This window comes from Pelecanus crispus, chromosome 2, assembly GCF_030463565.1.
Source record: "Pelecanus crispus isolate bPelCri1 chromosome 2, bPelCri1.pri, whole genome shotgun sequence".
In the NCBI taxonomy this organism is placed as follows: domain Eukaryota; kingdom Metazoa; phylum Chordata; class Aves; order Pelecaniformes; family Pelecanidae; genus Pelecanus; species Pelecanus crispus.
The window spans coordinates 169450990-169474042 of NC_134644.1; the positions used below are offsets into that span (position 1 = coordinate 169450990).

General features: G+C 41.5%; 1 protein-coding gene across 1 annotated transcript in view; it reads right to left on the bottom strand.

Moving 5' to 3' along the window:
• The window catches only part of FAM135B (family with sequence similarity 135 member B), a 149356-nt gene that overhangs the window by 42112 nt on the left and 84191 nt on the right, over nucleotides 1-23053 (bottom strand). Inside the window, exon 6 of the mRNA XM_075705113.1 lies at nucleotides 21289-21415. Within this exon, the coding sequence (XP_075561228.1) occupies nucleotides 21289-21415 (127 nt within the window). The remainder of the gene's footprint in view (nucleotides 1-21288; nucleotides 21416-23053) is intronic.

Sequence of the window (23053 nt, forward strand, 5' to 3'; positions counted from 1 at the left end):
TCTAGTAAAACAAAAATGCTTCACAGGTCACATTGATTTCCCTAGGAGAAAAATCTGGGAAAACACTGACTAAGTTCCAAATGTCTTGCTTGACACTCTTAGAACAAAACATTTTGATTTTTCATTTCAAATAAAACTTCCGGCTTTTTTTTTTTTTATTTTATTTTTCATCGTGTTCAGATAGCAGCATTTCATAAGTTTAAAGGTCAAAAAAAACCCGAAAAGCTTTCTTCCATGCAGAGGTCTTTTGGTTTGTTGTGGGTTTTTTCCACATTTTTCTTTTAGAATCATAGAATCATCTAGGTTGGAAAAGACCTTTAAGATCATCCAGTCCAACCATTAACCTACACTACCAAGCCCACTCTAGACTAATCAAGGGTAGACCAGACTAAACCATATCCCGAAGTGCCACATCTACCCGTTTTTTAAACGCCTCCAGGGATGGGGACTCCACCACCCCTCTGGGCAGCCTGTTCCAATGCCTGACCACCCTTTCCGTAAAGAAATTCTTCCTAATCTCCAGTCTAAACCTCCCCTGGCGCAGCTTAAGCCCATTTCCTCTTGTCCTATCGCTAGCTACTTGGGAGAAGAGACCAACACCCACCTCACTACACCCTCCTTTCAGGTAGTTGTAGAGAGCGATAAGGTCTCCCCTCAGCCTCCTCTTTTCCAGGCTAAACAACCCCAGTTCCCTCAGCCGCTCCTCATAAGACTTGTTCTCCAGACCCTTCACCAGCTTCGTTGCCCGCCTCTGAACACGCTCCAGCACCTCAATGTCTTTCTTGTAGTGAGGGGCCCAAAACTGGACACAGTATTCCAGGTGCGGCCTCACCAGCGCCGAGTACAGGGGGACAATCACCTCCCTGCTCCTGCTGGCCACAGCATTCCTGATACAAGCCAGGATGCTGTTGGCCTTCTTGGCCACCTGGGCACACTGCTGGCTCAAGTTCAGCCGGCTATCTACTAACACCCCCAGATCCTTTTCGGCCAGGCAGCTTTCCAGCCACTCCTCCCCAAGCCTGTAGCGTTGCATGGGGTTGTTGTGACCGAAGTGCAGGACCCGGCACTTGGCCTTGTTGAACCTCATACAGTTGGCCACGGCCCATCGGTCCAGCCTGTCCAGGTCCCTCTGCAGGGCCATCCTACCCTCGAGCAGATCGACACTCCCACCCAATTTGGTGTCGTCTGCAAACTTACTGAGGGTGCACTCGATCCCCTCATCCAGATCATTGATAAAGATATTGAACAAGACTGGCCCTAAAACAGAGCCCTGGGGAACACCGCTCGTGACCGGCCGCCAACTGGACTTAACACCATTTATCACTACTCTCTGGGCTCGGCCACCCAACCAGTTCTTTACCCAGCGAAGAGTATGCCTGTCTAAGCCGTGAGCTGCCAGCTTCCCGAGGAGGATATTATGCGAGACGGTGTCAAAAGCTTTGCTAAAGTCGAGGTAGATGACATCCACAGCCTTTCCATCATCTACCAGGCGGGTCACCAGGTCATAGAAGGAGATCAGGTTGGTCAAGCAGGACCTGCCTTTCGTGAACCCATGCTGGCTGGGCCTGATCCCCTGGTTGACCTGTACTTGCCTGTGGAGTTCGCTCAAGATGAACCTCTCCATAATCTTCCCCGGCACCGAGGTCAGGCTGACAGGCCTGTAGTTCCCCGGGTCCTCCTTCTGGCCCTTCTTATAGATGGGCGTCACATTGGCAAGCCTCCAGTCATCAGGGACCTCCCCTGTTAACCAGGACTGTTGATAGATGATGGAAAGTGGCTTGGCAAGCTCCTCTGCCAGCTCCCTCAGTACTCTCGGGTGGATCCCATCCGGCCCCATAGACTTGTGAGCGTCCAGGTGGCATAGCAGGTCATTAACTGCTTCCTCCTGGACTATGAGGGCTCCATTCTGGTCCCTATCCCTATCCTCTTGCTCAAGGGCCTGAGTACCCTGGGGATGACCGGTCTGGCTGTTGAACACAGAGGCAAAGAAGGCGTTAAGTACTTCAGCCTTTTCCTTGTCCTCGGTGACAATGTTCCCCCCCACATCCAGCAAAGAATGGAGATCCTCCTTGGCTCTCCTTTTATTGCTGATGTACTTATAAAAGCATTTTTTATTGTCTTTTACAGCACTGGCCAGATTGAGTTCTAGCTGGGCTTTTGCCTTTCTAATTTCCTCCCTGCAGGACCTAACAAGATCCCTGTACTCCTCCTGAGCTGCCCGCCCCTTCTGCCAAAGGCGGTAGACTCTCCTTTTTTCCCTGAGTCCCCGCAAAAGCTCCCTATTCAGCCAGGCCGGTCCATTTCCCCTCCGGTTGGTCTTACGACACACGGGGACAGCCCGCTCCTGCGCCCTTAAGACTTCCTTCTTGAAGAGGGCCCAGCCTTCCTGGACCCCTTTGCCCTTCAGGACCGCCTCCCAAGGGACTTTCCCAACCAGGGTCCTGAAGAGGGCAAAGTCTGCCCTCCGGAAGTCCATGGTAATAGTTTTGGTGCCCCTCCGCTTAGCATCACCCAAAATTGAGAACTTTATCATGTCGTGGTCGCTAAGCCCGAGACGGCCTCCGACCTCGACATTTCCCACAAGCCCTTCTCTGTTGGTAAACAGCAGGTCAAGCGGGGCACCTCCCCTGGTAGGCTCGCTTACCAGCTGCATTAGAAAGTTATCCCCCACATGCTCTAGGAACTTCCAAGACTGCTGCCTCTCTGCTGTGTGGTATTTCCAGCAGATGTCTGGCAAGTTGAAGTCCCCCATGAGAACAAGGGCTAGCGATTGCGACACTTCTGCCAGCCGCTTATAGAATGCCTCATCTACCTCTACCTCCTGGTTGGGTGGTCTATAGCAGACTCCCAACAGGACATCCGCCTTTCCAGCCTTCCCCCTCATCCTTACCCATAAGCATTCCACCTTGTCATCACCACTGTCAAGCTCTATGCAGTCGAAACACTCCCTAACATACAGAGCCACCCCACCGCCTTTCCTACCCTGCCTATCCCTTCTGAAGAGCTTATAGCCCTCCAGTGCAGCACTCCAGTCATGAGAGTCGTCCCACCACGTTTCCGTGATGGCGACTATGTCATAGCCATCCTGCTGCTTTAGGGGACATTTCACATCTTTTAATTTCCATTCAATAGAAATGAAGCCAAATTCTGAAATCTCCTTAGCTTGTCTGAAGTCTATTTCCCACATCACTTTGAAAACCGAACCTAGTGTCTGGAGGTCAAGTTACATCCTATGTATCATCACAAGTGTCTACAATCATTATGGTAAAAGCACACATAGGGTATTCTGTAGAAGTCTTTAAAAAACTCTGATGATAATGAATAAGAAGGGAAAAAATTCCATTTCCTCCACCTGATCTCTAGGGTTATACATCACCATAGAGAAAATTAAAGCCATAAAAACATTTCTTTAGCAGTAAATTAAGCATTGGGGAAGACATCTCATGGAAGTTAGAGCAGGTGTCTGACAGGAGGCTTACTTCTTCCAAGATGAGCACTGAATCATCTGGCACAAGAAAAGTCATATGTTTTCCTTTCCCCTGTTGGATATATGTATGACACATATTAGTCCATGTCTTCGTAATGTTGTTATTAAGAGTCTGTGTAGGGAACATTCACAAAGCACGCTGAAGTATCCTTTGGTTAAGAGAAGACTCAGCAATACTGAATAATTATTTTATGGGAAAAAACAGTAGCTGATTTTCAAACTGTTTGAAAATAATTATTTATGCAAAAAAGGGGGCAGCTTAGATGCAAAGAGAGAGAGGGAGAGAGATGGTCTTTATATGTAATTTTAAATTTAATATTTATAAATGCACAAACACATATAGTATAAATTCTGACCTCCTAAACAAAATCACACTGTGGAGACATCAAAAAGGGCCTTAGTACATTGTCCTTTCTGATTAAAGAGAGTTCACGCTGCTTACTCATAAGGAAAGCAAATCCACACCTCTTGCTGTGATCAAACAAGGACCCCTGAGCTGAAGAACTGCCTTGTTATTACACATCGCCACAGGCAGCAAGCATAAAACCAGTCAAGTTTTAAAAGGACACTTGTTAACATTTTTTTGTCTCTCACACCTGTATGTACACACTCACACATACAGAAGGAGATCCTGTTCAGTGGCATAATGCAATTGTGCCATTAGAATTGGCATTCAGAACAATAGAAAATACCCCAAACATTTTGATTCAACTTTTATACATAGCAACAGGGAAGGATACGTTCAGCTGCTGCTCTAACTGGGGTGCAGATAGCTTTATTCTATGTAAACATGCAGGTTAGCAGCTGGTGGAGGAATTTTGCTCTTTGCGTCAATGCTATGTGCTGTCGGATACTAAATACATGAATAAATAAATAGATAAATACATACATTCTTCCCAGGATTTTATAGCATCCTGATAGTTTTGTTTTAAAAAGTTTGCAGTTAATTACATAGAGGGCAATGATCACATAGAGAGAAACAGGCATTTTTGGAGCACAGTTCATCCCCTCTACTTCAGATGTTGATTATTATAATGCATTATTCCCTAGAAATGCTCTTTGCTTTCCACAGACTGTGTACGAAAGAAAATTAAACTAGAGGTTCATATGCAGACAACTCAGAGATAGGCAGAGAAGTTCTATCCCAGTGCTTACTAAAAAAAAAGAAAAGTAAGTAATTTATACAGTTTTGAACTGTCCTTTCCTAGTGAACTGTGACGTTTTAGGGCTTAGAGGTAACAGAGCTTCTAATTTAATTTACTTTTTTAATTCTCCAGCTTTTGGAGCAAGAATCAGGATTTAATTGAGAGGTTATATTTATGCCAGCCTGGAATACTGAAATATCAATGGCAATAAAAACAACATACAAAGATTAACAGGCTCTGCTTTTATATAGCATTTGTCATTTATAAAATCTGAAGTGCATCATAAATAGGTCAGTACCATTTCCTGTGGTTTACATTCGAGAAAATTAATGCTCAGAAAGATTATCTCAGCAACTCTTTTCAGGTGCAGGCAGAGGGAGAGAACTGCGTGGCATCCTGAATTTGAATACATATTTTCTTCCCTCAAACAGTATGAATGTTTCAGACATAATGATTTTGATTCTTCACCCAGTGGTAACTTCTGGCTCCGAGGAGCTGACAACCAGTCCCAGAGCATGTATTTGTCTGGGTCTAGTGTGAGCTTGGAAATCCTCTAATTTAGAGCAAAAGCAGGAGCTGGAGGGACCTGAGATGGAAGTGAAGAGGTGCGTAGGGAAGTGAAGGTCCCATCCTGTGTTGTCCTCACAGTGTTCCCTGAAGGAGGGTATGGCCACGGCTGATACAAAAGCCAACTGAAGATACAGTTCTCTTGCAGATGCCATTTCTCTCATGTGTTTGGCACAATATCCTATTAAACACAGTGAACTTCTGTCATACTGCATGCACTGTACTAGTTAGCTCAGCTTTGCTTTCTGATGCACAGACCCAGAGCAAATTGTCTCTCTGAAATGCTCTTTATTTAATAAAAGCAATAGCGAGGACCACAGCTTCCTATTTAGAAATGCCAGGCTCTATTAAATACTGCCAGTCACTGCCAGAGAGAAAGTGACTTCAGGCTTGGATCTCTGTTCACGTATGACTAGAGCTACAGGAATAATTGATTTTACAGTTCGATGCCCAAACTGGGAAAAACAAGAACATGTTAGGTCAACTTAGAAAGAAACTCTTTCCTTGTTCAGAGTGAAGTGAAACACCCTTCTTTTTTTAAAAGACATTTTTAATAGTGATTGCAAGTTACCTAATTATTGTGGCTTCACATTTCCAGACTTGTCACTTAAGCACCATAATGGACCTTGCACACCCTCTTAATGCACTACAGATACAAATTAAAACGTATCTGAAACTCATCTGTACATTGTGAAGATAGTTAAATTGCCATGTGCTGAATCATGTAACACAGCACAGGATGCCACAGCAACTTTTTAAGCTGGGGAACAGTAAACAGTAGGATGCAAAGAGGATGTTTGTATGGAAAATATATTCCAACCTGCTACATGCCTATTTCACAGTTTCCCACAAAGGTGGTGGACTGAACTCAGCAGTCGCATCACCCCTTCCTATCTCTGACCACAGTATTTGGGCTCTCCCACTTGTTAGGAAAATGGCATACCAATGGCCTACAATATATAAGAGGAAAACTAGGCTGACACTGCATCCTCTGCATGTCATTAAGTTTTGAGAAACAACCCAAGTTGCACTGCCCTTGTTCCACTGCTACTCCATTCGGGCTTTCTGAAAATCCTGTTTTGCCCTTCCAAAATGTTCACAGAAATTGCCTTAAAATTCAGTATCACAGTGATCAAACATTTGATGAGTCCTATTTTTAAGGTGGAGTGTTGTCACTGGACTCAGAGGAAGAGTATTCTGACTGATATCCTGCTGCTAAACACAGGATCAGCTCAGCAGTCTCATTAAAGAAATTCACCTATAGCAACCAAGCTCACTTTGTTTATGCAACAGATCATGACAATGAAAACTTAGCTTGGGCTTAGTGAAATTTCCCAACAAACTGTGCTTGAACATTGTGAAGACCTTGAGACAGCAGCACAAGAAGCTGCCATTTTAAGTCTAAAAAGCCCAGCCACTTTGCATCCTGCTACTCTTAAAATAAAACTATACTCAGCTACAAATATGTCCATATATGGAGGAAGAGTTAATCACTTCAAACACTTGAGCACAAACCTGTCAGAAGATAAAGGATGGATTTTTAGTGTTACTGCAACTTGAAAAAAATTTTTATTTTGAAGACTATGTTCCAAATCTGGAGGTTGAATAAAAGGAAACAGCCAGGAAGTTCTGGAACTTATGACCCTGGTGGTACACAAATCATGCCCAAGTTATACACAGCAGTAACTTGAGTTAGAGAAATGTATTTGAATTGAAAAGTGAGCTCATTGGTGCAGTCTATTGACTATGTATCAGAATTACCTATAAGCCGAGCAGAGGCAAAAAGAGCCCACAGCTATAAAGCAGGGAATTTGGTGACAAAGCGGACATGGATCCTGATCTATGAGGAAGGAGAAGGAGAAGTTAGATGGAGACATAAGAATGGATTCTTACTTTGGAAGATGTGTAGTAAGAAATGGGAGGAGATGGATTGCTGGTTATTCCAAGAAGTAGTATTCTATTTCTACATCTCTTCTTTCATGACTGGTGTAAGACTTACAAGTAGAAACAGAATTTGCTTCTCAGATGTCATTGAGATGAGTGTGTGTGACATTTGTGCAGAAGGACAGATTCAAAGGCAAAGACAAGGACCCTCCTGTACAAAGAAAGGAATATATAAAGAACCAGACAGGACAAAAGTGCAGAAAGGATACTAAACAGATTATCAAAAAGCGAGTCCCACTTAAATGAGGTGATGAATTTCCTCATTTCCAGTTCACATTTCACAGAAAAGACATTTTTGAGTTTGATGCTGCCACAAGCAAAATCTGAGGACTATTATTCAAGCATCATGCAATATAAAATAAGAGATATTTCCTTTTCTTGAGGAACCTAGAATTCAAAGAGGCTGGACCAAAAAAAAAAAAAAAAGACAAAACAGTATCTTTGTGCATTACAGAATTTGTCTGTCTTCCCTATCAATCTAATGGCCTGAGCCTTTGCTCTAATCAAGACCCACTGGTATTAGCTGTGGGGAACATATCTACTGTCTTGCAACACGGCATGGTGACATCAAGAAAGCAAGAATGCTTGTGAATTATTTTAATAGGAAGGGTATAGGGACATAAGCCTCTTGGGATTTGTGACATGTTGTCATTCCTGCCTATGACCAGGATGTTTATGAATTGCACCCTTTGCTTTTCAGACTACTTCGCAGGTGGCCAAGATCATTTTGAATCCTGTCATTCTATTCCCACTGGCTTGGCTTCTGAAAAGATTTTTACAATAGGTATTACCTGAAAATAGCTTCCCAGTGGGTCATTATAGTTCTTGATCACAAAGAGTCTCATAGGAGAGAAGGGATATGGTGCTAACCATGCCCACCCGAATCTGTTTATTTGAGAGCTTTGCCCAGAATTCAGTATGGAGATCTCTATAATCAGACCAGTTGCTGCTTGCTGGTTAATTAGCTTTGTCTTCACAAATGGAGATAAAAATTAGAACAATCATAACACTATTTCTGATCTCTTCTTCAGCTTGGTAAATTTAAACATCAGTAATGCTGTCAAACAATGGCTAAAGAGGAAATATTTAGTTGTCTTTTGGCAGTGACAAATTACTTCAACCTTTATGGGTTCATTTTTTTAAGCAGTTTGACATTTCATTACTAAGGCAGATTTTTTATTTTATTGTTTCTTTTCATCTGTTACACAGCCACAGTGTTACCCAGTAGGTTCCTATGAGTCATATGCAGGTGGGAAGAAATCATGTCTCTATTGATAGCACTATTATTTTTTATTATTATTATTTGCAAATGTTCTTGCATATCCCCCTCTTTCTACTTGGTTCACAATTAAGTTCTCATTTTTCCCCAAAGATGTGAGCAAAATATGCTGATTTGTATAAGCTCTGTCAAACTGTCTCACTATCAGAACAGAAGTCCAAGAAGTCTTGTGTTTACAACCGATCATAGTTAAGTATCAAATATTCACTGAGGATATAGGGTAAACAAAGAAAAGAAAATCCAAACCCAAGCCCTGACAACTTCAGAAATTGCATGCCTTCAGGCAAAGTCTTTCTCAAATTGCCCAAATATTGGTTTATGCTACAGCATGCTACAGCCCTCATAGTTCCCATCCTTTCTGAAAAAGGACTGTAGGAATTGTCAGTGCTGTCATTTTGCACGATTGTGGCAAATCCTACAAAGTTCACAGAAGCATCTTTCAGCAATGTGTTATATCAGCTATCTTATGATGTATAAAAATGGAGGAAAAAAAGAATCCTTTTATTGGTTCTAAATACACTATTTTTCAGGTTATCGGAATTTTGTCCGTTACTGTATTGTGAAAAATAATCAACAGAATATCTCTGTCAAGATCCTATTCCAAGGTTTGTTGTAAAACCAAGTAAGACAAATCAATTTCTATTCCTTTCCCAGTTATGTTGCTGAGGATAATTCTGTGGCTTAGAGTTCCGTCACCCAGATAATTCAAGTTTTCAAAGTGACCAAATTAGATCCATTGGATTTTTCTCTTAGCAATGTTTCAAACCCTGTTTTTTCTGGAGTATTACCTCATTTCAAGCAATCACACCCCAAAATAATCCTTTACAGTCCTGGTTACAGGCACCTTCCCTCTTGCAAACAATCAGTCTGCACAAGAAATGCTCCACTTTGGCCTAGGTGCTGTAATGCTGGTCTGTTTTCTTCGATGTAGGGGCATGTTGTTTCTATGCCTTTTGCCTCCAGAAAACAGCTCAATGTCTAATGCTGTCATTATGCTGCGTTCCTGAAGTCTTCACTTATGACACTCTCAGGCAAGGAATCATTTATAGCTCTTTGACATGCATGCAAATGTACATCAGATTGCAAAGCCAATCATAAAACAATATACAGTCCTTTTTATCACTTCAGAAATCCACAATTTCTATTTTAACACTGAAACAGAAGTAATGGCTAATCAGAAACTTTCCTGGGTATGTTACTTTAAGGCAATTACATTAATTTGCTATAATTTACTGCAACAAAATGGGGAAATTTTGAATAGCTGGAGTTGTATAAATTTGCATAAGTATTACATTTTCACAGGTTCTTTTTCTAGCCCAATAGATACCTCCTGTATTATGCATAGTACATATACCAGCCCTCAAGTAATTTACACTCAAAGACAATCAAATTTCATGAGCCATGAGTAGTTTACCGTTTATTCTGCAGGCCATCATTTTATGGTTTTAAACAAAATACTTATAGTCAGTTCAGTAGAGGAGAAAGGGTTTGACTGACAGCTCTAGAGAGTCAAACTGTATTTGTTTACAAAAGAAACACAATACATAGAGCCGAAACAGTGCTTTACTACCCCCAGGAACATGACTTAACACTGCTTTGGAGGTACCTCTGTGTCCTGTTCAGGCTTTCACCCTTGCTTCTCATCAGCCAACTCTGTCTACCAATGCCAGGTAGACCTAATTCCAACCGAGATGCTGCAGATTGCTTTAAGACCTAACAAAAACCTGTGAGAAGACAATGACTTTTGGTTTGGGACATCAAAGAGCAGACATATAGTGCCTTCAACTGACTTTATGGCTTTCTCTTGCACATGGAAAGAGTTTGGGAACATCCTGGGAGAACTTATTGCAGCCTTTCAATACTTTAATGGGGCTTGGTAAGAAAGATGGGGACAGACTTTTTAATAGGGCCTGTAGCGATAGGACAAGGGGTAATGGCTTTACACTAACAGAGGGTAGATTCAGACTAGGGATAAGAAATTTTTTACAATGAGGGTGGTGAAGCACTGGAACAGGTTGCCCAGAGAGGCGGTAGATGCCCTGATCCTGGAAACATTCAAGCCCAGGCTGGATGGGGCTCTGAGCAACCTCATCTAGTTAAAGATGTCCCTGCTCACTGCAGGGGGGTTGGACTAGCTGACCTTTAAAGGCCTGTCCCTTCAAACACAAACCATTCTATGATTTTATGAACATGACAAGGAGGAAAAGTGATGGGAATAGGCTGTTGGCCTTATCTGACTGACTTATCTGACTTATCTTACTTACTACCAGAGGCTAGAGATGAATGATACTGCAGTTCCTTCACACTTCATGACACACCCAGCTATCCTGGGATAATATAGTGACTGAGTGCACAGACAGCATCAATGCACCAGACCCTATTCAAATACAATACTATGAAGCTGGGAACAGCAGAGGTAAATACTATTGTAAAACCAGACTGACTGGAAGCTTGATTTCCCAAGGTTTATGCCAGTCAAAGAAATAGTGTAAGCTCATGTGCATATGACTGTGTGTAGCTTACCTTAAATAAATCTTTGGACCCAGATTCTCACACAAATACTCATATGCCTAACTGCCTGAATACTCACACACCTTACTTGGTTGTGCAAAGAGTATCCTTGAAGCATTACCCAATTTTGCCCCAAAATTTTTTTTTGCCACTCATCAAAACACTCCAGTACAGACTCCGAACATGTGATTAAATCAAATCAACTTCAGAAGAATTATTCTTGTACTGAGGAGCTTCTAAAATCATTCTTATCCTGCCATGAAGCTTCAAAAAATGTTTTATCTATATTGGCTAAACTTTTGTCTAATGTTATTCACCTCTGTCTGCCAATACTTTTTAGAATCATAACACACTGACCCATGTCTATTCTTTTAGCCCATTTTTCTCTGTTCGTCAGCCTGGTGAAACTGAAACTGATCTCTGATCCTCGGAGAACTCATGAGATCATTGGAGCAGGGGCAGTCGTTTGTGCACAAGCTGTTGTCGTGGGGATTGCGCTTCTAAGTGTTCCTCCCAAGCACTACACCAAAACTTATAATTCATATTAGCTGTGAAACTGATTCTTGGGTCATTATGACTGACATGAATGCTTTGAACAGAGGTACAGGCTTTTGCTGTCACTTGAAGATTTGTTTCCACAAAACAAGACAAAGTGGTTGGAAAAAGAGGGAATTTCTTTTCTCATTCCCCAGTCCCTAAGCTGCTGTCTGGGACACTTGCCAATAGCAAAGGGTTAGCTTCCAGATGATGGATCTCAACTGTGCTGTTGTTGGCATCTGTGCTCCTGTTTGGAAAGGCCGTCAACTTGGAAGCTATGAGAGTTGATTAGGTGTCCTTTCAAGAACTCTCTCATCATCAGTCAGTGGGAATTACTGTAGTGTTCTTTAGGGCATATGAAGATAATTTTTCAACAAAGTACCACTGGGATAATAAATACGGAGAAGAAAGCAAAACTGAATCATAAAGCACTCTATCAAAAGGTAGAGAGCAGCCACGTCCACTTCCTGAACTGAAGAGTAGGAAGGCTGTTCCTGCTGCTCGTGCACTCCATTTCAGGGAAGAAAGAAAGGAACATTTGTCCCAAGCCCCTTCCTATAAAATTCTTCAGAAATCAGTGCTGAAATCTGTAGAAAGGGAAAACTTTAAGTGAAAGAATGTCTGTCAAGTGAATGACCATACAAACCACATCAGTGGATTTCAGCCCCAAAGTGAGAAATTATGGTGATGGGAGCCAAGTAAGTTCTTCAGTATATATCTGTAATAGCAGCTGGGAAAAAGAAATAAATTCTTCATGTTCAGTCTGTCTTTTACGTCTCTACTCACAACTACTCTAAATTAGCCATAAAAAACTTCAGTTACACAAGTCTAGGTGTCATTGATTTTTTCACAGTGGTATGCAGAGAAAAAGAGGGATTTGTAAAGAGAATGCAGCGGTCTGATTTTTTCCAATACATAAGCATTGCAGAAAAATAGGAAAAAAAAAAAAAAAGAAAAGTGAAACTTCCTATGCAAATTCTATTGATTTTCAAAAGGAACCAATTATCCATCCAATATGAGCAATTCCTGAGGATTTTCTCCAGAAGAAGACACTGTCCTGTCTCACAAGAATCTCCAGATGATTTCATGACATTTTCATTGAACACCCACAGTGAAAAGATTGCAAGCTATTTCAACATCATGTTTTAGGCTAATCCCAAATTAATCTCAGTTTTTAACTCTACCATAATGCAGATCATTTATAGAATCACAGAATTGTTTAGGTTGGAAAAGACCTTTAAGATCATCCAGTCCAACCATTAACCTACACTACCAAGTCCACACTAAACCAATCAAGGGTAGACTAGACTAAACCATGTCCCAAAGTCCCACATCTACCCGTTTTTTGAACACTTCCAGGGATGGTGACTCCACCACCTCTCGGGGCAGCCTGTTCCAATGCTTGACCACCCTTTCCATGAAGAAAATTTTCCTAATTTCCAACCTAAGCCTCCCCTGGCGCAGCTTGAGCCCATTTCCTCTCGTCCTATCGCTAACTACATGGGAGAAGAGACCAACACCCACCTCACTATACCCTCCTTTCAGGTAGTTGTAGAGAGCGATAAGGTCTGCCCTCAGCCTCCTCTTCTCCAGGCTAAACAACCCCAGTTCCCTCAGCCACTCCTCACAAGGCCTGTGCTCCAGACCCTTCACCAGCTTCGTTGCCCTTCTCTGAATGTGCTCCAGCACCTCAATGTCCTTCTTGTATTGAGGGGCCCAAAACTGGACACAGTATTCCAGGTGCGACCTCACCAGTGCTGAGTACAGGGGCACAATCACCTCCCTGCTCCTGCTGGCCACACTATTCCTGATACAAGCCGGGATACTGTTGGCCTTCTTGGACACCTGGGCACACTGCTGATCATTGCCTTGCTGTACCATGCATATGCCAGATCAAAAACTAAGAGCCACAGAAAAGAAATATGCCAATAATTAATGTATTGTCACATTATTGGTTACCATGTTTTGTGCTTGTCCTGGTTTCAGCTGTGATAGAGATAATTTTCTTCCTAGTAGCTGGCATAGTGTTGTGTTTTGGATTTAGTAGGAGAATAATGTTGATAACACATTTTAGTTGTTGCTGAGCAGTGCTTACACAAAGTCAAGGACTTTTCAGCTTCTCATACTGCCCTGCTGGCAAGGAGCCTGGAAGTGCACAAGAAGCTGGGAGGGGACACAGCCAAGATAGCTGACCCAAACTGGCCAAAGGGATATTCCATACCATACGACATCATGCTGAACAAAAACAAGGGGGTTGGCCGGGGGGGACAGGGCCGCTGCTCGGGAACTGGCTGGGCATTGGCCAGTGGGTGGTGAGCCATTGCACTGTGCATCACTTGTTCTGTATATTCTTTTATCATTATTATTATTTTCCCTTCCTTTTCTGTCCTATTGAATTGTCTTTATCTCAACCCACAAGTTTTACCTTTTTTCTGATCCTCTCCCCTATCTCAGGGAGGTTTAGGTTGGATATTAGGAAAAATTTCTTCATGGAAAGGGTGGTCAAGCATTGGAACAGGCTGCCCAGAGAGGTGGTGGAGTCACCACCTCTGCAAGCGTTCATAAAACGGGCAGACATGGCACTTGGGGACATGGTTTAGTCTAGTCTACCCTTGATTGGTTTAGAGTGGACTTGGTAATGTTAGGTTAATGGTTGGACTGGATGATCTTAAAGGTCTTTTCCAACCTAAACTATTCAATGATTCTATGATTCTCTCTCCACTCGGGAGAAGTGAGCGAATGGCTGTGTGGTGTTTAGCTGCCTGCTGGGTTAAACCACGACACTACTACAGCTAGGAAATCATTTAATTCTTTCTAAAGATCAGCCACTTATCTTCAGGCAACTGGAAATTAAAGACTTCATCAGTAATTATCAGAAATGGTGTCCTGAACACACTGATTAAAGCCACTTGTCATTATACCTTATAAAGAACAGTATATCAGCTCTCTTAGTATTTCAGAATAATTATGCATTGGATATATGCTGGAGTCCCAGTCGCAACTATTCACCGTTTGCATGAGGAAGACACTGAAAGAATCCTGTTCCTTTAAAACCACCCATTACAAACACATGCTAATATATGAAAGATGTGCTTTCTATGCCACGCTCATACTGAAGCAGAGAAGTCTGAAACCAAAAATAAAGCCATTTCCATGTAAAATTAACAAATCAGGATGAAAATCTGATGTAAACTACACTTCTGCAGTCTGGATTAGTTATATGGAGTAATTATAAGTAAAAGCTATTTTAAATACTGTCGGGGGTTAAAATTAGACTTTTTTTTTAAACATTAAATAATATACACCAGCTATCTTACATATGTTCTGAATCGGTAAAATTAGAATCTTAACTATGCCTTAAGTTTATAAATAGCCAGGCATTGTTTGTAAAACATCTCCCTTGTTACACAGTTAAGGAAAAAAAAAAAAAATCAGAAAAAGGCTTGGCAACTTCACAGCCATCTAGACACATCAAGTCCATTTCTTTCTAGCAGGAGATAGAAAACCTTGTCAGCGACTGAAAGAGTTAATGTCTCAAACACTGTGGTGAGGCAAGTTAAGGTCTGCATAGCAATAAACTGGGGTCTGCACAGCACCACAGGTGAGAAGCAGATTGGCACGGAGCTGGGAGGCTGTTGGAGGACTCACGGTTCCACCCCCTGACGGCCAACGGCCACGCAGAGTTCATCTGAGGAAGGGGCTCACGACCACCCCAAAGACCGCTCGCGAGCACCCCCCCACAGTGGCACCTGCACAGAGGATGGAGAACATTCTGGAACAAGCCTCAAGGGGGGCGAGGCTAGAGGCCAAGGGTGGTGATCTCTCTCTCTCTCTCCTCTTTCTTCCTCTTCCTTTCCTTTTATAAGTATTTAGATTAGAACCCACGTTGCTTATCGTGGTGCTTTCCTGGTTCAGGTTGCCTACCCTTACGCTACCATTCAGGTTGGTGTTTACCGTCAATAAAGTGTTTAATTCATTGTTTGGTGTCGTTTCACCTTAATTTAGTCCAATGGAAACACAGAACCTCCACGATCCTCTCTGGACAGCCCAGTTTGGGTCGTGACAAACCTCTGCTAGATTCAAAGGGAAAAAAAGAGAAAAATACACATTGTCCTTCCATTAAAAGGAAACAGTGGAGTTTTAGTCTTTTGCAGAGTTTTAGTCTTTTGCAAAGTTTTAGTTCTTTTGCAAAGCTAACAACTTTTTTTTTTCTTGCCTTGCTTTCCCTTCCCTTCCCTCACCCATACCCCTCTCCCTCAGCCTTCCCCATTCCCTCCCTCCCTCCCCTTCTTTCTGTGTCTTTCTCATACAATTTTGTTTTGGGGTCAGGACACAGCAGATGCCCTGGAAAAAAAAAAAAAAAGGAACAACGGAATCAAGTTAGAAAGATGCTGCTGTGCCAATAAATGCAAAAAAGGGTAACAGGAATCTCTACACTAAGGTTCCTATGTCTGAAGAGGAATGAAGTCTGCAGCTATGTATTCCTCTTCTCTCAGCTAAACTGGGATTTTAGGGCATACTACAGTTTCCACAATGGATCCTACACAGGCTATTCTCTGATGCACAACGTTCCTTTTTCAAGAGCTGAAAAAGTGAAGTATCATGGCCAAAGAGCCATAACTATACAGAAGGAAAGAAGAACAAGCCACAGATGACTCCAATGTGACATAAAAATATGTGTTTGAGTAATGTTTTGGTGTTACGCTGAAACAGCCTAGATTTTTCACATGTTGCTGAAAAGATGAAAATATTAGCAAACTGTGGAAAAGAACTCTTATCATCAGTGCAATTTTATTTGAATGACACTTCTAGTTCTTGTATCATGCCAGGCATAAACTTTATGTCTTTTTGGGATAGCTACATCAGTGCTAGATGGAAGAACACTTCTTATCAAACATCAGTGCCTTATTAATGGGAAGTCATGTGATTAATCAATCTGATTACTTAGAAGTCAATTTATCTGCAGTGCAACTGCTATCCAGATGAAAATAAGATTACTGTGAGTACGGTTTATTAATAACCCCCAGTATGTCATTGACTCAACTTGATTATAACACAGCAGGCATGTGATGCACAATATTACAAAGACACTAAAACAGCCTGACAACAGTGGATACAGAAGAGGTGTATGGTACAGGGTAAGGCATAAAACTCCTGAAATGTAAATGACCATTCAATTTTCAGTTCTGCAAGGAACATTTTATTGTATTGTAGATGTAGGATCTGTAGATATTTTTCAGTGTCCAGCTCTTATGGCTGTTGAGATCACCTGAAAGCATGAGTCAGTGTGACGTTCAGATACAGACCTTTTAACATCCAAAACAAGCCCTTGAACTTCCTCACAGAGAAAAGGAATTTAGTAGACCCAGAGGGGAATTCAGATGCCCCTGAGGGAAGCCAGTCACACACAGCTCATGAGTCTGTTTCATCCCACTAGATCTCCCAAGCCTGCAGTAGATACGATCCTATTTTGAACATATCGTTAATCTGCTGTGCTATATATTCCCTGTGAGTATAGGTTATGGGCTGAAGAGAGCTTGAGAAAGTACTAGCACGTTTTCTTATTCTGTAGCTTGCTCTGTACTAGTTTTTTGACCACAAAAGCATCTTCCTTCATATTTATCTGACCGTAAAAATTTATTATTTCAATAAGAAATATCTTTCTTATTCTTTGTTGTCTTAATTTTGCTTGAAAGGAAAAGTGTAGTATAGATGGAGAGAAAATAGTAGGGAGAGAAGGAGGAATGGAGAAAGGGAACATCACTGATTGCTGGGTAGATGACTGGGAAGATAGTGGAAGACTTAAAAAAAAAAATGCCAAGGCTTAAATAGGATTAATTATTATAACTACTCTGCTAAACCAGGAGATGAGAAAACTGTCAGTGGTGTTCAGAAGTCACTTGGGGAGAGCTAGGAAAAATACACATGTGTAGTCCAAAGATGCTGCCATTTAGTCTCCTCACTAAGAAGTCAGAATGCAGAACGAGGAGCCTTCAGGATCTGTCATTAAGCAGTGGCACCTCAGCAGCCCAAACACAGAAGACGAACTCAGGAAGTGGCAAGAGGATCTGATGACCGATACAGACTTTCTTTAGAAATAAAGGCAGTCTTTTGCATTTTCAGTAAGGAAAAAGCAAATCAACTACATAAACTAGATGAGAACTTCCACAGTCAATCTATGGGCCTAAAAAGAAAATTAGCTCTCTGATGCACCCATGTTTTATAAGGAAGAAAGAGGTAAAATGGGATTTATGACGTAGAGATGATATGTCAAGATAAGAGTCCTCTACTTTGTATTCAACAGATGTCTGGAAAACATGACTTAGTAGCATTAACATCAGTTTTCAGCACAATTCTGGCTTTCCTGAGGGCTTAGCACTACTGTAAATCCAGCCACTACTCTACTGAAGCTATGTGTTCAAAACCTGTCTGAACCGTGTGTGGTGGGTTGACCTTGCCTGCCACCAGGTGCCCACCAAGCCACTCTATCACTCCCCTTCCTCAACGGGACAGACGGAGAAAAATACAAGGAAAAGCTCATGGGTCAAGATAAGGACATGGAGATCACTTACTAATTACCATCACGGCCAAAACAGACTGTACTTGGGGAAATTAAATTAATTTATTACCAATTAAATGTAGTAGAATGAGAAATAAGAACAAATCTAAAACCACCTTCCTTCAGGGCACAGACACCTGTTCCGGCATGGGGTCCTCCAAGGGCTGCAGTGGGACAACCTGCATCACCATGGTCTTCACCACAGGCTGAAGGGGAATCTCTGCTCTGGCACCTGGAGCACCTTCTCTCTTCGTTCTTCACTGACCTCAGTGCCTGCATAGTTGTTTCTCTCACATTTTCTCAACTCTTCTTTCTCACAGCTGCTGAACGACTTTTTTTACCCTTGCTTACATATGTTATCACAGAGGTGCTACCAACATCGCTGATGGGCTCAGCTTTGTCCAGCAGTGGGTCCATCTTGGTCATGGCTGGAACTGGCTCTGTCTGACATGGGGGCAGCTTCTGGTGTCTTCTCACAGAAGCCACCCCTGCTCCCATCCCCCTCTGCTACTAAAACCTTACCCCATAAACCCAACACACCATGCCATTAGTCCATCTACTGAGTACGATGACACTAGTGAGGGCAAAGCTTACTTTTGTGAGCAAGTGTGCTTCATGACTTTGTAGAATTTATGCCCAACCTATGAAAATGAATAAATTGTGGAGTTAGTAAGTGCCTCAGACACAATGAACTGCTGATTTCCAGGGGTTTTAAGCCATGCAGCTCCTACGCTTGAGGAAGAGGGTGCAGTAGGATTGATTTAGAGTTCCTACCCATTACAAGCTTCCACTCAAATGGAAATATTCTGGAAAAATTACCTGGCTGCAACTGGGGGCGGAAAAAGCTCTTTTTGCTTTACTCACAATAGGGAAACCTCAAATAAGGAAAGTCTCAATTGTTTGCAGTCTTACAGAGAACTGAATCAGATTCAGTTCCCTAGAAAAGATATCAGGCAGAAGACACTTGCCCAGGAGATGCGTCTTAAGAGCTTAAGCCTGGAGACTTTCCAGATCAAGGAAAACACAGAAATGTACATAAAAAGTAGAAGGATCCAAACTCAGCTTTGCAGAGAGGAAAACAAAACAAAACAAAAGCAAGCCCAGGATAAACCAACATTAACTGTTTCACAGCATTTTATGACATAAAAAGGAACTAACCAAAGTCTCTAAAATTCATTTTCACATGTCCTGCTGCCCAGTGAAGCTTTGTCTGCTGTGGAAGACAAGATATGTTAATTGTTCTAGCCTAGATTTAACCAATTGCATCAACAGTTAGGAATTTGGACATGCAGTAGGCAAGGTCCAACCAAAAATATCTATGAAGTGAGTAGAGAGGTCTGCAGTTTTCATCTAATGAAAAGGGTAGAATCCATTCTCATGCCCACTGATGGTGATTGCAAAATTCCCCAAATCTGGACATGTCTATAGTGCAGTTGAAATTACACTTAACAAACACATTCAAACAACCTGGTATAGAATTTACAAATTTGTAAAAGGAAGTAGACTTGACCCAGCGCAAAGCATTGCAGCACTGTAAGAAATAATATTACTTTTCTTCCTTCAATGCCTTATGGCTTGATATAAACCCACACATAAACCAACAGTCAGTCACAAGGCCCTCACTTGGAGTTAGGTGTTCCCCCACAACAGTTTCTTTTCTACCTCTGAATTTTTATTTTTTATGTTAAACCAAGGGAAACAATTTTCACTCATTACCATACATCATGGACAGCATATGCAAAAAAGCCATCACAGTCTGTTAAATTAAAATGCTCAGATCAAGAACAGATGTCATGAATTACAGAGGTTTCTGAAGTCAAGCAAATGCACATCTGACCACATGGAGGTGGAGTGTGCAACAATATATTTATGATTATTTGGTGTGTGATGTTTGGATGACTTGCAGTGTAGCAGAGCGCTAAAGTCGGTTCATGATAGAGTGCTTTCATTTTGGTATTTAATAGGTCATCTGCTAGGATAATAATTATGCTGTCATTTAAAAAAAGAGAAAAAAGAGGAAGAAATACCCCTATAATCAAAGATTAGTCAACAGAGGTAGAAAATAAAGGTTGCAGCTGAGGAAAACATTTGGGAAGGAAATAAGGTTTCCTAATCACAGCAGACCAAGATTTTTCCATGGAGAGTAAAAGGAAAAATGGGAGTGGAGAGTTAGCCTTTCCATTTATCTTCTTACAACAGGGTTTTGTCCAGAGGATAATGAAAAGCAGGAATGACTCTCCAAAGAAGCCTCTCTCATGTGATGTACAGAGATGTACAGAGATTACTCTACAAGCATTTGAATCAGTTATTTAAATTTATATCATGTGACTGTCTACCAGAGAGGCAGAGGTTGAGGTCAGTTTGTTTGCCAAAAGCATACAATGACCCAATGGTTTGGATAGCAGCCTCAGGCCAAACATTCTCTCAGTCTGAGTTAATTCCCTGGTAGTTCTTCTGCACCAGCCACTCTAGGCTAGCATGTTTTTAATATTTATACAGAACAGAATAGCTTCGACAGGAAAGGTTGTGGGAAGCTGAGGGCAGCATGTTAATCAGAACCCTTGAATCAGAGTTTCCTAACAACGATTCCAATATTTTGGGTTGAGTTTCTAGATCTGAGGAAACATTTCTGACAAAAAACACTTCAAAGCTATCACTTTAAAAAAAAACCAAAACAACCTCCCCCCCCCCCCAATTAATAATTATTTTCCAAACAAACAACTTTGTGCTAAAAAGTGCACAACAAGATTGCCTCTTCACCTGTGGTAAGTAATAAGATCAAAGGCATACACTAACTGTGGGACCTGCCTTGAGTAAGGCAATGTGCGTAACACCCCGTCACCAACACACACAATACTCAATATTCAGACACAAACCCTTCCTTCACAACATCCTTATAATGACTCAAGTCCTCTGGCTGTCAAACATAAGACATGAAAGCAAGGATCTTTTGCTGAATAATTAATTTCACCTTACAGCAGACACCTGGTCAGATGAATCCTGCCTTAAAATTGTTATTGGCAATCAGGGGTATATCCATACATCTTGAACTTTTCTGAAATGGTTTATGTAGCTGGGGGCTGAACACCCAGGAACTGTGTATCCAAGTGCCAGGCAGTTCATGTAGAAATGTTTGAAGGGTTCTTCTTCCAACAAAATCCCTCTACTACCAATATAAACCAGGGCACGTTCTTCACAGATAATGTGGACTCTCTGTGTGACCCAATGGAAGTAAGACATCATTGTTCATCTTCCTTACCTCTGAAGAAGTGGGTTTGCAGTAGCCAGCTCCAAACACTAGATTTTCTAATGACATACTGGACTGGTCTGGTCCCGCCTCCAGGTTTCCTTTACCAAGCCATGAACCTTTCCCTGGACGAGCAAAACTAAAAGAAGAAAAATGGAGAAGAAAAATAATCAGAGCAGTATTGTTAGAGAAGAGTCATTGTTGTCCCAGTGCTATTTCCTTCCTTAGAATATGTTTACAGTTTTGGCTTTGTTGTTGTTCTTGTTGGTTTTTGCTTTTATTTATTTCAAGCTGACACTGTAAGTCCACATTTTCCTTTCTAAATGGACATTGTCCAGTATGCACTAGCTCAAATGATGTGAATGGAGCTTGCTTTCTTGGCATTCAGTACAGTGCCTTGAGTGTTATCTTTCACTCAGTCCTTTCTCTGCTGTCTTACAGATCCTTTTTCCAGCGTAACATCTCAACAATAAAACCTTTCCATCTGTCCACATAGATATCTTATCTCTTATCCAGCTTCTCATCAGCTTGCATCTTGATTGATCTATCATCTTTCTCTTTGGCTTTAACCATCACCCTTCCTCTTTGAACTGTGTATGACCTCTCTTTACTATCAATACCCTTTATAGCTCATCCTAGTCTATCATTACAGATTGTAAATTTAGTTCTCACTTCTCACTGTCCCATGACATAAGCTTCCAGCATCAAAATTACAAGACTTTAACCCAAAACATGCATTTCCTTTTGCTGGAGGCAATCCACTCATTTGGGATGTGTCCTGCCATACCCACGTGCAACATGAATTCGCTGTTATCCAAATCTTTCCTCAAAAGCCTGATAGAATTTAAGTTGTTTTAGTGCTGAGGTCATTAGCTCTCAGTGCTGACTATTATGGTCACAGTGTTCCCTTCTGACTGTATCTGTATGTCTCCTATCTTACAGCATGAACCCATGAAGAGTGGAACATCATGTCTGGAGTTTACTCAGCATCAAGCCCACCAGACTCCCAATGCATAGCTAGGGCTCTTATTCTGGATTAATCTGAGCAAATGTCTACATCCCAGTTAATGACATAGGCTGCCTTTATAGTCCCTGGCGAGACTATAAAGAGAGGTGCAGCAATACTTTTTTATCACCCAAAAAACAGGTGAGGTTCTGATGTGCAGCAAAACTCAGTGATGTACGCAACATCAGAAAAAGAATCTCAAACAAAATTAGGAACTGGACCAGTTTCAGAAGGTTCATCACAAATCCCTGCCTTGCCTCTAAGTCAGCACTGCTGTTTGTTATATATCCCCTAGCATTCATATACTGAAAAAAAGGACATCCCATGATGCGGAGAATGGTCCAGAAGACCTTAGCATATATCTGGTCTTGCTTATATATGTATTAATATATGTCATCAAGAAATTTCCAGCTGGCTGCTTCTAAGCACCATGAAGTCTTTCCACATATTTCCTACCTGCAACATTTAAGATAAAAATAAATAAACAAACTAAAGCAATTACAAACAGCCAAAAGATAAACACTGCTCTGAATAATTTCAGCTGTTACTGGATGATGTTGTCTGCCCTGGTCTGCTGCAAAGCTCAAGAAGCAGAAATAAAAAATTATTGCTGTGGTATCAGAGAGAGAAGCTTAAACAAATGTCGCCTGCACATTAAAAACTCCTCATTTGAATATTAGCAAAGCTTTCAAACGTTTTAAGGGAGAGAAAAGCACTTTTTAATGCCTTTTTTATTTATTTATCTTTTGATATTACAGCACAGAAGGAATT